The sequence below is a fragment of the Heloderma suspectum genome, chromosome 1 (assembly GCF_057233095.1).
Source record: "Heloderma suspectum isolate Gila_16-S chromosome 1, 16-S_ref, whole genome shotgun sequence".
NCBI lineage: Eukaryota > Metazoa > Chordata > Lepidosauria > Squamata > Helodermatidae > Heloderma > Heloderma suspectum.
Window position 1 is genome coordinate 399,388,897 of NC_139458.1, and position 16,079 is coordinate 399,404,975.

General features: G+C 43.2%; 1 protein-coding gene across 1 annotated transcript in view; it reads left to right on the plus strand.

Annotated features, from left to right (window-relative positions):
• The window catches only part of USH2A (usherin), an 809,138-nt gene that overhangs the window by 154,689 nt on the left and 638,370 nt on the right, over positions 1-16,079 (plus strand). The window contains exons 16-18 of the mRNA XM_084828794.1: positions 6,569-6,727; positions 13,115-13,609; positions 14,892-15,164. Coding sequence (XP_084684920.1) covers positions 6,569-6,727; positions 13,115-13,609; positions 14,892-15,164 — 927 coding nt within the window. The remainder of the gene's footprint in view (positions 1-6,568; positions 6,728-13,114; positions 13,610-14,891; positions 15,165-16,079) is intronic.

Genomic DNA, 16,079 nt, shown 5'->3' on the forward strand with positions numbered 1-16,079 from the left:
AGATAGAGGAGAAGCTGGAATCCTCTGGATCCTATAGCCCCTCAAACCCTGGCTCACCCCCAGCAGCACAACTCCTCTATATGGGCTCAGAGGCCCGTCTAGAGGAAAAAATGGCAAAAAAGGACGGAGAGACAAAAATAATCTCTGTTGCTCCTCTGCCCTATTGGCAGCATCCCAGCAGGGCATAGGATACTTGGAAGCCTCCAAGATCAGATGCTTCTACCTAGCGGCTGGAAACTCAGTAGGATTCCACGCTAAATGTTTTTTCTTCTCGGTTGTGAACATTTTTGGCCTCCCTAAACAACAGTTTCATTTGCTGAACAAGATAGAGAGTGTAGCCCATAACACTTTGAAATGTTTAGTTTCATGTAGTTTGAAATGTGTAGTTAGAATGTTCACCAGATTTGGACATCTGCAGTTGCAAGCAATCAGTAGTGGGATCACAATAATCCTTTTCTTCTAACACAATCCTCTTCGTTTGAATAGTCCTCAATATATTATCTCTAACAATTTTAACTTGATTTTGCTAATATAATTGCCACCAATGACCAAGCTCAAGCCAGTTTCTTAAAGGGATAAACCTTCTTTCCAGTGGACAAGAGTTAAAGTCATTCTATCCTGTAAATGGCTCTACATCATCTAATAAACCTTAGCCCAGAGTTTTCCCTCCTTGTAGTATTTAACAGATATCCATGTACTCACAATTGCAAGTGATAGCTATGATTTCTGAACTTGTAAAACTAATATCATGGGTGCATCAGAGATTATTGAGATATGTAACAGTTTAGCAGATCGTGATGTGCATGAAGTTCTTGTGTGCCCACATTTTGATTGAAATTGCTATCTAGTCTGCCTGGACACTAATGCTGATTTCTCACTCTCTAATGATAGATATTTTGTATCTGCTCTTTCAAAGCTGAAAATGCTAGTACTGATGTAAAATTCATCGTACAATCTGGTATGATGGCAGCAAGATCATTAATTGTTATCTGCATTACACATATAAAAACGTAGACCTTCTCTTTGACAAAATACTATATAATAATTCTGATTTCTCCATTGGTATAATTTCACACTATATCCTTGAGCCGTGTTAGGTAAAATTATGCAGACATCAACATGGAAGTGCATCTTCTGTAAAAGCAGCATATATTAGACATCAAACTTTGACTTCAGAAACAGTGAAAGATGGAATGCATTTTTGGTAGTTTCCTAAAAAGCATGGATGCAGCACTGCATAGCATCTATTAAGAGTCAGTAGGAGTCAGGCCCATGCACTCACCTTCAATACAATCATAGAACAGTAGGGTTGGAAGGGGCCTACAAGACCATCGAGTCCAACCCCCTGCTCAATGCAGGAATCCAAGTCAAAGCATCCCTGACAGATGGCTGTCCAGCTTCAATAGAATCATAGAATAGTAGGGTTGGAAGGGGCCTACAAGACCATCAAGTCCAACCCCCTGCTCAGTGCAGGAATCCAAGTCAAAGCATCCCTGACAGATGGCTGTCCAGCTTCAATAGAATCATAGAATAGTAGGGTTGGAAGGGGCCTACAAGACCATCAAGTCCAACCCCCTGCTCAGTGCAGGAATCCAAGTCAAAGCATCCCTGACAGATGGCTGTCCAGCTTCAATAGAATCATAGAATAGTAGGGTTGGAAGGGGCCTACAAGACCATCAAGTCCAACCCCCTGCTCAATGCAGGAATCCAAGTCAAAGCATCCCTGACAGATGGCTGTCCAGCTTCAATAGAATCATAGAATAGTAGGGTTGGAAGGGGCCTACAAGACCATCAAGTCCAACCCCCTGCTCAGTGCAGGAATCCAAGTCAAAGCATCCCTGACAGATGGCTGTCCAGCTTCAATAGAATCATAGAACAGTAGGGTTGGAAGGGGCCTATAAGACCATCTTCTGGGCTGCTGCTGGGCTGCTGAACATGCATTATTAGTACTAGCATTATTTGCAGCATTTTCACCCTGTTCTTCAGCTGAAAAGGGCTCCCAGAGTGGTTTATCATCTAGGTTTATAATCTAAAAGCCATGGCAAAAAGGGGAAAGGGATCGCGAGGGAGGGAGAAGGGGAAAAAAGCAAAACGCGGGCACTAATTCTTCGTTTTGAAGTTCTTGTAGGTGTTCTATAAGAGCATCTCATCCAGTCTATTCTAGAGCTAAGCCAAAATTTCTCAGAAGACATTTCTCAGACATTTCTCTTAACATTTAGCTGAAACATTGTTCCCCAATTTCTCTGCCCACAAATAAGATGGATAGTTTTGAGAGGCCATTTGCACACAGCTCTAAAATCCTAAAGCAGGGCTCTTTGGGGTGAATACAAATAACCAACTTACCAAGTGGGGAATATTGGGAAATTTTTCTATTTCTTGATTGTATGCTAAAGTGCAGCAAAACACACCAACTATGGCTGGCTTTTGTAATATTTTGCAGTTGCTGTTGCTCCACCCTAGTGTCTGACCTATTCTGTGCTATAAAGGAAATACTATCCTTCCATGCACTGCTGCAGTGTTTCACACAGGGTTCCTGGTTCTTTGTTTAGAGAAGTAGAAGGGTTAATGTGCTCTCACAGTCTTAAAGGTGTATTCATTGTGATTATTGTGTAGTTTCTTTTTATTTATTAATAAATAAAAGGGGTCAATAAACAATTTCTTCCCTGTCTTTGGAGCTGTTCTGTTTCTCTTAGGAAAAAACCTCTAGCTTTCTTAAAGGAATCTCAGAACCATAGAATAGTAGGGTAGGAAGGGGCCTACAAGACCATCAAGTCCAATCCCCTGCTCAATGCAGGCATCCAAGTCAGAGCATCCGTGACAGATGGCTGTCCAGCTTCATCTTGAATGCCTCCAGTGTGGGAGAGCCCACCACCTCCCTAGGGAATTGGTTCCGTTGTTGTATTGCTCTAACAGTCAGGAAGTTTTTCCTGATGTTCAGCCGGAACCTGGCTGCCTGTAACTTGAGCCCATTCTTCCGTGTCCTGCACTCTGGGATGATCGAGAAGAGATCCTGGCCTTCCTCTGTGTGACAACCTTTCAAGTACTTAAAGAGCGCATGTCTCCCCTCAGTCTTCTCTCCTCAAGGTTTAAACATGCCCAGTTCTTTCAGTCTCTCCTCAGAGGGCTTTGGTTGCAGTCCACTGATCATCTTTGTTGCCCTCCTCTGTGAAGTTCTGTGCTGTGTTGCTTTTAAGGCTGTGAAGGGAACTAATGTATGTAATATCACACCTTAAAATCAAGATCAATATATGTACATGTACCCCCACCTCATCACACAACACCCACAGAACAATAACTTCAGAGATACAACCACAATTTTTCTCTTCAAAACAAACAGTAAATTAAAAATATGGTAATAATCTGATTTATGGGGTACATTTATTATTTAAATAATAAATTACTATGGCCTGGAACAAGGCATCCTGTCTTTTAGACTTTTCTGTGCAGTTATTGCCCATTATTGGACAATATTGGAGTTATTGGAGGTGCAGGGAATGCTGATCAAATTTGCAGATGACACAAAATTGGGCAGGATAGCTAATACTTTGGAAGACAGAAAGAAAATTCAAAGTGATCTGGATAGACTGGAGTGCTGGGCAGAAAACAACAGAATGACATTTAATAGGGATAAATGCCAAGTTCTGCACCTAAGAAAAAGAAACCAAATGCACAGTTACAAGATGGGGGATACATGGCTCAACAACAGTACAAGCGAGAAGGATCTTGGAATTGTTGTCAATCAAAAACTGAATATGAGCCAACAATGTGATGTGGCTGCAAAAAAGGCAAATGCTCTTTTGGGCTGCATTAATGGAAGCATAGCTTCCAAATCCCGGGAAGTACTCGTTCCACTCTACTCAGCACTGGTTAGGCCTCATCTGGAGTACTGTGTCCAGTTCTGGGCACCACCACACTTTAAGAAGGATGCAGACAAACTGGAGAGGATTCAGAGGAGGGCAACAAAGATGATCAGGGGACTGGAAACAAAGCCCTATGAAGAGTAGGGGTGGACGAAAGTCACTTACCTTTTCTCGCAGCTTGTTCGCGGTGGGGGGGAGCGCTTCGCTGCTCCCCCCGTGAAGTTCAGGCCGGGGGGGAGGCTTCCCGCCTCGCCCGGCCGAAATTCAGGCCGGGGGGGAGGCTTCCTGCCTCGCCCAGCTGAAATTCAGGCCGGGGAGGAGGCTTGCCGCCTCGCCCGGCCGCGAACGCGAAAGTTAAAAAAAAACCAAAAACAACGCCCCCTGATAGGCTACGTGACGATTCACGTAGCCTATCATGGCTAGATCTGCAAAGTCAGCCGTGATAGGCTACGTGAATCGTCACGTAGCCTATCACGGGTGACTTAAAAAAAAAAAAAAAGCACGTACGCAAATGGCGGCCCCCATAGGGAGCCGCCATTCGCGCTCCTTATTTAGTTGCTGTAGTCTACGTAAACATTTACGTAGACTACAGCGACCAAATAAGGAACGGGAATGGCGGCTCCCTATGGGGGCCGCCATTATCCGTACACACTTTTTTTTTTTTTTTAAGTCACCCGTGATAGGCTACGTGACGATTGACGTAGCCTATCACGGCTGACTTTGCAAATCTAGCCGTGATAGGCTACGTGAATCATCACGTAGCCTATCAGGGGACTTTTTTTTTTTTTCTTTTATTGCAATGGCGGCGGCAGCAGCCTGTCGAAAGACCGGCTGCTGCTCCCGCCCCGCTCGAACACCCGACAAACCGCCAGCCGGATCCGCCGCCGGGAGGGACATTCAGGGAAGGTAAGTCCCGTCCCGGGGGGGGGGGTGCGGGAGGCGGGGGGGTGCGGAGGATTTCTCCCCGAAACTTGTTCGGGGGGCCGAACACGTTGGCGCTCGGCCCCCCGAAGTTTCGGGGAGAAATTCTCCGCCATCCCTAATGAAGAGAGACTGAAAGAACTGGGCATGTTTAGCCTTGAGAAGAGAAGACTGAGGGGAGAGATGATAGCGCTCTTCAAGTACTTGAAAGGTTGTCACAGAGAGGAAGGCCAGGATCTCTTCTTGATCATCCCAGAGTGCAGGACATGGAATAATGGGCTCAAGTTACAGGCAGCCAAGTTCCGGCTGAACGTTAGGAAAAACTTCCTGACTGTTACGACAATGGAACCAATTCCCTAGGGAGGTGGTGGGCTCTCCCACACTGGAGGCGTTCAAGACGAGGCTGGACAGGCATCTGTCAGGGATGCTCTGACTTAGATTCCTGCATTGAGCAGGGGGTTGGACTCAATGGCCTTGTAGGCCCGTTCCAACCATACTATTCTATGATTCTATGATTAGATTCCAGCATAAATAGGCACTTTTCTTATTCTGCAAATAAAGTGAGTTCTATTTGTATATAAGGTATCTTGCATTCTTAAATTTTCTGGGAATAGCTTGCATAAGAGAAGAACAAGCTTGTGGATGCCTATAGGGAAGACATGGGGCAGTCTTCAATGGAGACTGCTGCGACTGGCCAGCCCCACCAATTCCCTTCCGTAAGTAGTGCCTACTGCTTGCAGAATAGAGATTTACTGCTTCCGGGGGCAAGTCAAAACAAGCGGAAACACTCGTTTCTGTAATGAGGCTGGCTGGTAGAGCTCACATCTGCTCCATTGACCCTCCCCGTTCCAGAAACAAGTTGTTCTGCTCATTTCTGGGCTTGCCCCTGGAAGCGCTAAATCTCCATTCTGCAAGGGGCGGGCACTGCTTATGGAAAGGAAGCGGCGGGGCTGGCCTCTTGTGAAAGAGAAGCCGTTGTGAGCTCTGCTGGCAGGCAGGCAGCACTGGATCCTGCCCATAGAAAGATCTGCCTTGGAAAGAATGGCTGGCCACAATGCTGCACCACTTCCAGTGATGGGAAGCAGACTAGCTATGGGGTGGGGCTCTGTTTCAGCCAAAAGAAACAGATGGGGGATCTTTAGGCCAAATTATGTTATTTTGGAGCCCTGTTCGCATGTTGCTGAATGAAGGACAATCCTGTGATGGAGCAGAAATGGGACTGCACTTCTCATTACATTAGCCCCACCCTCTGATGTCCAGGGCCAGGCATTGAGCACAGTGGTCTGCAAAGGAACCCCTACATCTGAGCTGCTGCTCAAGCATAGGGCTCCATCATGAGATTGGAACACCCATGCAACCAGGTGTCCCATTTGTGTGGAGCACCTGCTCACATGTAGGCAACTTTGCAGACAACTGTGCTCAACCTGCAGATGTCAGAGGACAGTGCTAGTGTGGGGATGCAATACTAGGGGTGGTTCTAGGAATGCAGCCCCACTCCTGCTTTAAGCTGTGAGAGCTCTATATGCGAGTAACATGTAAACAGGGCTTAGATGGGTTTTGCACTTGCAATTTCTCATTTGCATTGCTTGGCTGCTTTAATATACACATCTGTTTTTGTAGGAGAAATCTGAAGCAATAGAATTTCTTAATGACATTCTAGTGGATCACTTATCTGCTGCTAGATAACATTCTTCTTTATCAGAAGAAACATTTTCTTTAAAAATGCATTTCTGTTCACCAAGATTGTGGTTTCCTAATTGCATAAGTATGTCTTTATTGTAATCCAGCTCCTTCCCAGCAACCTCCACCAGAAGGACAAGTTCTAAATTCTACCACTATCAGACTTGCTTGGAACCCACCTGATTCTCCAAATTCAAACCGTCTTGCTTACAAACTCTACAGAAATGAGAGTCAGATCTATACAACAGAGGACAACTACCCTTATAGTGAGTACTCATAAATACGACGTATGTATTTTTCACTGAGAGTATTTCTGTTCCTCATCTTTTTTTTTAACGGTTGCTATTCTCAACTGGAATACTGTGTGTCTATTATTCAGATGTTCTCCCATGTACATAAGATCTTGGGTCCCATTTTTCACATACCACACAATTATGATTTAAGATTTTCTCAGTGAATTCCTATGTCACATTTTCAGCTTCTACCACAACCTATCTGCTGCTGGTTGTTTTTTTTTTTTAAACATAATATATTATGAGATGTGAATAAATTTCTTGTTTTTTTATTTCATTGATATATTCTCATAGCATTATTGTGTAGCGGGTAAAGTTGTTAGCTGGAGAAGAGGCTTTCCTTATTCTGTCCAAGGCAGCTTTACAAAGGATAGGTCCTGGAGGAATACTCTCAGAGAAACTGCCAGATTTGTGCCAAGTTAGTGGAGATGAAATCCAGGAAACGAGACAGAGGCAAAAGTGAGTCTGTAGCAAGGAGTAGCAACAAAGTTGAACAAGTCCCTTTGTTGCTGAGAGCCTGCCAGGCCTAGGAGCTTTTATATAGGGCCTTAGGCCTTGTCATACAACCTGTGTGTTGTCTGTTGAATCTTGATTACTGATTCAGGATCCACACACGTCTGGTACTTTAGCAGGTTTATCAGACAGGGTTATCTACAGCTCCCTGGCAAGGGCAGGCAACAGGGTTTCGCCTTGTCTAAGCCAAGGAGGAGGCTGGAGGGGACTGAAGGGGACAATGAACAATTAATTAATTGCCGGAATGAACAACGTGCTAGGGCCTATTGACACTGAAAAACTTCTTGCTGGCCTGTCTGCCAGGTCAGCTCTACTGCCAGAGATTCGTGTTGTTTCTTGGCCAGCAAATAAGTTTTAACCAAGGCCATGTTTTAAACTGAGCAAGGGCTGAAGGCCCAGCAACATTCACTCCACTCACTGGGCCAGTTCACATGATTGCTGCAGCCCACTGATCACCTAAAACAGCCTATGGATTATGCATAGGTTGTTTAACCCTAACATAAGACACTCTCACTGAGTTTGCATGACATATAGAATCATAGAATCATAGAATAGTAGGGTTGGAAGGGGCCTATAAGACATTCGAGTCCAACCCCCTGATTAGTACAGGACACGACAAGCTATGGTATTTGAATATTCAAAAGAACAGGTGGCGTGCAGTGCAACCCACTGTGGCTTAAATAAGCCACAGTGGGCTGTGATGATTATGCGAACCCAGTCACTGACTCACTCTCACCCAAGCAAGACACAGGCAGAGGGCTCTTTAAAAATCACTCCTACTACCAGTGTAAATTCTGGAGGTGATGGACTTGACCTTGGAGGAGCTGGGGGTGGCGACGGATGACAGGAAGCTCTGGCGTGGGCTGGTCCATGAAGTCACGAAGAGTTGGAAGCGACTGACTGAATAAACAACAAAACCAGTAAACAGCAAGAGATGCTTTGGCGTGGCAGCACCGTCCCCTTATTATGCACCTCAGTTGCTCACTCCCATTTCATCATGTCTCTGCAGGTACAAGGGAGAGCTGCTGAGGTATGTAGTAAACAGAAAGGTCTATCACATCATATATTTTTCTTCACACAATGGGAGGGTGAGTTAAATATCCCTTCGCTGTCTCCTCACCTTTAGAGAAAGCAACTCAGTTTCATAATTGTGTGTATAATTGGAATTGGGACTGTGCTATGGTCCAGGTGGAATTTAAATCCAAGTCTCCCTTAGTCTGAGTCCAACACTCTTGCCACTACACTACAATGGCTCTGATATGCCTGTGTTGTATTCTTTCCATTTGGCCAGAGGGTGGTCGTAGCATGTAAACTAAATCCTGATCCAGATTCCCGACTTCAGTATTTACTATTTTAAAAATATCTAACACACCCTTTGTAACATGAGTAGGAACTAAAGTGATTTAGGAATGGTTGTATTGGGGAGGGAGGGGGGAATCAATTCTGGATGAGACCAGCAGAGAAATGCAGCTAAGGAGTATCTGACTACTTTCAGTTTTGTATATAGTTGGGTAGCAGCCCACTGCTACGTAAAGTTCATTCCTTATAATTCAGTCTCTGTGATTCACTTCATAATGTTGCGAATACCTTCATCCTGCCAGATTCCAAGGTTGTGTACAATAAAATTACAATATAATAAAAATGCTATAACATATCAACCATCAATAATAATGACTAAAATGCAGAACAGAAGCAATAAAATCAAAGTAAAATGCCTGGGCAAATAAATATATCTTGACCTGCCGCCAAAAAGATTGTAATGTCAATGCCAGTCAAACTTTCTTGGGTAGGATGTTCCAAAGTCCGGACAGCACCACAGGAAAGACCCTCTCCTTTGTATGTACATAACATACTTCACTAACTAACAGTACTCCGAGACTGGCCATCTCTGAAGATCATAATGCATGGCCAGGATGTATGGAGGTGCTCCTTGAGATATTTGGGTCCCAAGCTGTTTAGGGCTTTCAAAGAAAGTATCAACAGTTTGAATTGGGCCTGGAAGAAAATAGGCAGCCAATTTAATTGTTTTAAGCCTTAGTGTAGGGCTCCACTTAACTAAACCAATCAGAATTCTAGCAGACAACTGCTGAATTAACTGAAGCTTTGAAGCCCTCTTCAAGGCTAGCCTCATGTATTACGCATTACAGTAATCTGACCAGGGGGTTACCAGAGCATGTCTCACTGTTGCCAAGCTCTCCCTCTCCAGGAACCGACAGAGTTGATGAACCAACTGAAGCTGGTTCTTGGTGCCACCGAGACTACCTGGGCCTCCAGTGACAATGCTGGATCAAGGACCACCAACCCCATCCAGAGTGCAAACTCCATCTAGAACTTATAAAACACTGATTTCCAGGGACCCAAGAACCACCTGTACACAGTGCCTCCATCTAGTCAGGGTTTAGCCTCTGTTTGTTAGCCCTCAATCAACCCATTACTACATCCAGACAATGATTTAGCATTTGCAGAACCCCACCAGACTCTGATGACAGATATATAGCACTCAGGACTCTCTGATAACCTCACCCATAAGGCTAGTCCAGGATGAATTCTGGATTTCAGCTTTCATATCCTAACAAGAACATTTAGTAATTCAAATGTATATGCTGAGAAGGTTTAAAAAATCACAATGGTCATAGAATTGGATGTAGTAATCCTTCTAGAATAGTGTGCTGATGCCATTTCGAGATTGTATTAACATAGGTGAGCAGAGGTGCTCTTAAAATGTTAACTAACTATTGGTTGCCTAATCATAGACTGATATAGGCCTGTTCAACAAATCATTATTTTCTAAAGCCACAACTGTTCTTTAAACAAAAGTATTACTATTCTGACATTTTCTGACAATCATGATAATTAATGATGTGAAAATAATCTACTGTCTGGCATTTGAATACTAAGAAAAATTTGTTAATGCTGCCAGATTCTTATGTTTATGACTTTATTCTCAGTATGTGTGTAGCATCTGTAATACACACAGGGGACACCACCTAAGTGCAACAGTGTGCATACAGGTCTTAGTACTAAATGAGAGTTTGAAATTACAAATGTAGAAGCATTGAACTTTTCAAGGAAAATTAACATAGTCTCCAAACCTGGCCTGATTATTTAACTGATGGCTTTGCAACATTACAATAACATGATTTTTAGAGTTCTTCTTTTAGAAGTAAGGAATATGCAATAGATTGGTTTCTAAAGCACCCTGCTGGGAGGAACTATAGCTCAATGGCAGGACACATGCTTGGATGTGCAGTTTCAATCCCAGGCACCAGCAGCTGAAATGACCAGGGAGCAGTGTGATGGGATTCATGGGAAAGACCTCTGCTTAAGACCCTGAAAAGCCACTGGCTGTTAAGAGTACGTAACACTGGGCTAGGTGCATCAAATGTTCATGTCCTTAGTAATATCTCAATAAATGTAATTATGAGTATTTGTAAACAGTTACAGCCAATATTGTATGATTAGATATATTAAATAGCGTTGGCTTTTAAGAAAGCATACTCCCGTTACAAGAGTTAAAGAACAAAGAGAATGCATTCTTCAGGTGCAATTCTATCCATGTTTAGACAGAAAAAAAGTCCTTCAATTCCTAACATAGCTGGCTGGGGAATGCTAGGAGTTGTAGGACTTTTTCTATCTAAACATGCATAAGATGCGCCCATAAAGTCCATACATTCATACCTTCGTCTGGGCTTCACTGAGACATCTAGTTGGCCTATGGGAAATGAGATACCGGACTAGATGAACCATTGCTTTGATCCAGCAGAGCTTTTCTTAGATTCTTCTGCTATGGTGCTCTAGATTAAATGAAAACAGTATTTCTCTTATGTATGTGAAGGGAACTTTATTTTTATTACTGTATTATTATTATTGATAATTACATCCAAATATTTACTTCTGACTCAATTAAAGTAGCCCAAAAACAACAACAAAGCGCACGCGCGCGCGCGCACACACACACACACACACACACAAAGCCATTACCAGGATACAGCCTACTAACAGTAGGCTGCATCCAGGTAAAAGTTCTATTATTATTTAGCAGGTAAAATAATCAAGAGAAAAAGTTCTTGGTTGCAGCTTTAACAAAAATCTAAACAGCACAAAAGATATAATCCAGAAATAAAAGGAAAATATAATTGTAAGGGGTCAGATGCTCATGGAATTGAAAGGCCTGGACCTGCATGTTTTATATTCCTTAGTTCCACTAATGCTTATGCTAATGAATGAGAGGAAATTGATGGTAAAATATTTCTAAAGTTAACATAAGGACGTTTTAAAGGAACAATAATTACCAAGTATCTAGTCTAGTGTATAACATGTAATTCATCTTTTTAATACAGATATTTTAAAGTTTTTTTTTTTAATTAAAATTATTTTAGAAGGAAAAAAGAAGTCTAAGGCTAAAATCCTATATACACAAACCCAGGAATAAGCCCCATTGAACTCCATGGATCTTACCAGTTGCATCATAGATGTAACTTCTCAGGGTTTGACAAGTGAGATACATTTTTTCCCAGTGGTAGTCCCCAGGTTATGGAACTGAAGTGCGTAAGGTCTCAACTCTGCAAATATTCAACCACATTTTAAAAACTCATTTATTTTTGGCCACTTTTCTTGAATTGGGTCTTTTATCTATGCAGTTTTTAAAAAAATTAAGAAGTCACTTAAAGGTGTAGCATTTATTAGGTTTTCCATTTGATCTATGTATTTTAATTGACCTATGTTTTAAAATTATTTTTATGTTGCTATCTGGTATTATTATTATTATTATTATTATTATTATTATTATTATTTCTATACCACCCCATAGCCAAAGCTCTCTGGGCAGTTTACAAAAGTTGAAACATTAAAATACAATATACAAAGTTTAAAGACCATTTACATAAAAACATGCACACAATATATACAAACAACATATAACTAAAAACAACCTTGAACAAAAACAATTTTTTAAAAATCCAACAATAAAACCAAGCTTAAAACAACACTGCTTAAAACAGTATACAAGAGTCAGCAAAAGGAACAAGAGTTCTAAAAAGGGAAGGCCTGCCAGAATAATAGTGTCTTTAATGCCTGCTTAAAAGCCTTCAACGAGGTCAGTGGGCACACTTCAACTGGCAGGCCATTCCACAATTGAGGGGTGGCCAAGGAAAAGGTCCTCTTGCGTGTGGCTTCCAATCTCATACTTAGGTAGCCGCAGCAGATAGCCCACATAGGACTTTAGGTGGTGGACTGGGATGTAGGGGAGAAGGCACTCCCTAAGATACCTTGGACCTAGGCCATTTAAGGCCTTAAAGGTAAGAACCAGCACTTTATATTTCACTCAGAAACAAAATGGCAGCCAGTGTAAAGATTTTAAAACCGGTGTAATATGGTCTCTATAGGATGTCCCAGAGACCAACCTGGCTGCCATATTTTGTACCAGTTGAAGTTTCCAAACTAAATATAAAGGCAGCCCCAAGTACAGCGCATTGCAGAAATCAAGCCTTGAGGGTACCAGTGTGTGCACCACCGTTACCAGGTCCATATGTTCCGGGAATGGGAGTAGCTGGCATATCAGCCGAAGTTGATAACAGGCACTTCTCACCATTGCCTCCACCTGGGGTGCCAGGAGTAGGGTTGATATATTGTCCCTATCAATTCCCAGGCGAAGATCATCCACCAACCAAGGCGGCCATGGCAGTCTCAAATCCATATCCTATTCTGAAGCCGGTTATATTGTGATCTTGTTTCATTGTATCTTATATTTATAGTTTTGTGGGCCATCTTGTAAGGTCTATATCCTAAAAGGCGGCCTATAAATAAGTCAAAATAAAATAAATACATGAATTTATGTATCTGTTGCAGGCACCCAGGTCTTCACTGATAGCTCTTTGTTCCCCTATGCCTTCTATTCATATCACCTCGAGGCCAGCAATGTCCATGGATCTACAAGAAGTGCAGCCTTGATGTACAGGACACTGCCTGGGATACCTGTCGGAAGCATGCATTTAAGCCCAACCCTTCCTGTTGGTCCACATTCTGTTTCATTCAACTGGACAGCCCTATCAAACGACTCTGGTCCTATAGAGAAATATGTCTTGACATGCACTTCTTCACTTAACCTTCAACCTTGTGGCCAGTATGAAGGCTTTGAAACCTCTACAACTGTTTGGAATTTGGTTCCATTTATGAAATATATATTTTATGTTCAAGCATGTACCAGTGGGGGCTGTTTGCCCAGCCAACAGGTGGCAGTAGTTACTGCACAGGCCTCTCCTGAGGAGCAGCAACCTCCAGTCATCCAGAGCATCAGCTCTACAGAACTGGCTGTCGAATGGGCCCCTCCCAAGAAAGCAAATGGTAGGATTTTTATATCTTTGGTTTAAGTAGGATATTTAATATTTTCCCCAGCATATTTTCCCCAAATAACTGAAATGTTTTGTGAGAATTGTAGTGGGCCCTTATATTCTTAACCTTATTACTACTAAGCACAACCTATCTTTCATGGGAACAACTGCATATATGGGAGGGCATCAGCATAGTGCTCAATGGAGCTACTGATGGCACGGGCATCTGATTCAGTCCAGGAATCCAGCAGAACCATCCCTGCCCGCACCCCCGAGCCCTGCTCACCAAGCCCCTGCCCCTGCTTGCCCCCTGCCCACGCTCTGCACTCACCCGGGCGGCCTCGTTAAGCTTCGCGGGTGCCATTTTTTAGGGGTGTATGAAACCCTGCTTACCTGGCTCTGCCAGGCTCCACAGGTGGGAGGAGGTGCTCCGTCCCTCCCCCCGGAATCCTCGCTGGGGGGGAGGCCCTCTGTGCCTCCCCCCCGGAATCCTGGCCGGCCGGCTCCGCTCCGCGGCCAAGCCCTGCAGGGCTTGGCCGCGGCCGGACATCCGCAGCCGGACATCCGGCCACTGGGCAGCCCTGCAGGGACGCAAATGGCGGCTGTCGAAGCCGCCGTCATTTGCGTCCCTGCTGTGAGCCATGATAGGCTACGTAAATATTTACATAGCCTATCACAGCAGGGGGAAAAAAAACCCCAGCGTACGCAAATGAAAAAAATGGCAACTGCAGAGCTTGACGAGGAACTGGGGTGAGTGCAGGCTGCTTGTCGAGGGTGGCAGGGGCTTGAATGCAGTCTGGGGACAGGTGAGCTGTGGCAGGGGCTGGGCGGGCGTCCAGAGAACCCAGACCAGAGTGAATTCACACATCCCTAAATGGAGGTTTCTTCCCTCCATCTCTCTCTCTGCCTTGGCTAGTTGCCATCCATTGTAATGCCATCCATTACTTTCAATGGAGGCCTGTGTGTGACTCTTATGCATGCAACTAGCTGTCCCTGTCCTCCCTAAGGATCCATGCTGAACTTACTTCTCTTCTGGAGTACAAGTAACTTATGTGCTGAACCTCCACAGAGAAGAGGGGGAAATCTGGGAGGCTTGCATACACTCATTGAAGGTAGTGGCCATTGCATTGTGGTACATGTCACTTCATGTGTGTGTGCATGTAACAGGCAAGTTGGGGAGAAGGGAAAACGGTCCAGTTGTATTAGGTATTAGTATTAGGTATTAGTAACAGAAGTAGAATTTTAGATACTTTCAGATTAACATCTACCTTTGTTAAACGAATGGTTATTTCTAGGTGTAATTATTAGGTATGAACTGTATATGAGAGGAGCTCTACAATCTAATGGAAGTCATATTCCCCCTGAGAGTCGTGTTTTCCAAACCAGTGGATGGTTCAGTCCTCATCCAGTGACGGAATCTGCCAATGAGAATGCTTTGACACCACCTCTAACTAGCACCAACATCATTGATTTGGAGCCATTCACAGAGTATGAGTTCCGTATTTTATCAGTCAATATGGCTGGGAGCGCATTTTCAAGTTGGACATCACAGAGGACAGCAGAGGCAGGTAATTGTTAGCTTCTGTAAAGCCCTTTTCAACTTACTTACTTACTTATTTTTGGGAAATCTGTATCAAAGCAGGCCTTTCCTTTCTTCATGTTTTAAGATACTTTAGATTTCACATTAAATATGTAATAATACGTAACTATATAGGATTCTTTGCCCACCTTTTAATACTGCACGTTTAATTAGAATTCGCTAGTAATTCCTTATGGGGAACTTACAGCCGCACTTTAGCTAAACTATATTTGGGGCATAAAATGCCATAAGGCCACACTAGCAGTATGTCTTTATTTTTTATTGTGTTTTTTTTTCCATTTCTACCAAATTTCTCACATCTCATATTATTTCCACAGTGAGATGTAAGGGGGAGACATTTGATGAGCCTTGAAACTAAACAAATGAATGCTGGAACTACATGTTCTGTAGCATGTGTTGCTGTTGCAAAGCCAGTCCTACATCCCTTACTGCTCTCACCAGTAACGTCTGCTATTAGAAAACACATTATATGGCATCACTGCTTTGCACATTTTCTCATCTGTGCAAGAGCAGCTGATAAAGTTGTGTGGGGGTCTAACAAAACCCCTCTCACCAATCAATATTGTCATATCAAGTGTTGTTTGTAATAATGGGGGGGGGGAGATTTTGGCTTTCAGTGGGAGCAATACATGCTAGGGATGGAGAAATCTGTCCGTTTTGTTTCTCTCACTTTCTCATTTTTCCAGTCTTAAGTTTGTTTCATCCCGAACTTTGATTCTTTTTTTTAAACCTTTTCATGAACATTTGTGTGCATTTCTCCTAATACGTACATTGTTGTACACAATTTTGCCCAGTACATATATTTATGCAACTAAGAGAACAATCCTATGTCCCTTAGACAGCATCTGGGGGAGATAGGATTTTTTGGTTTCCCAGCTCTGAG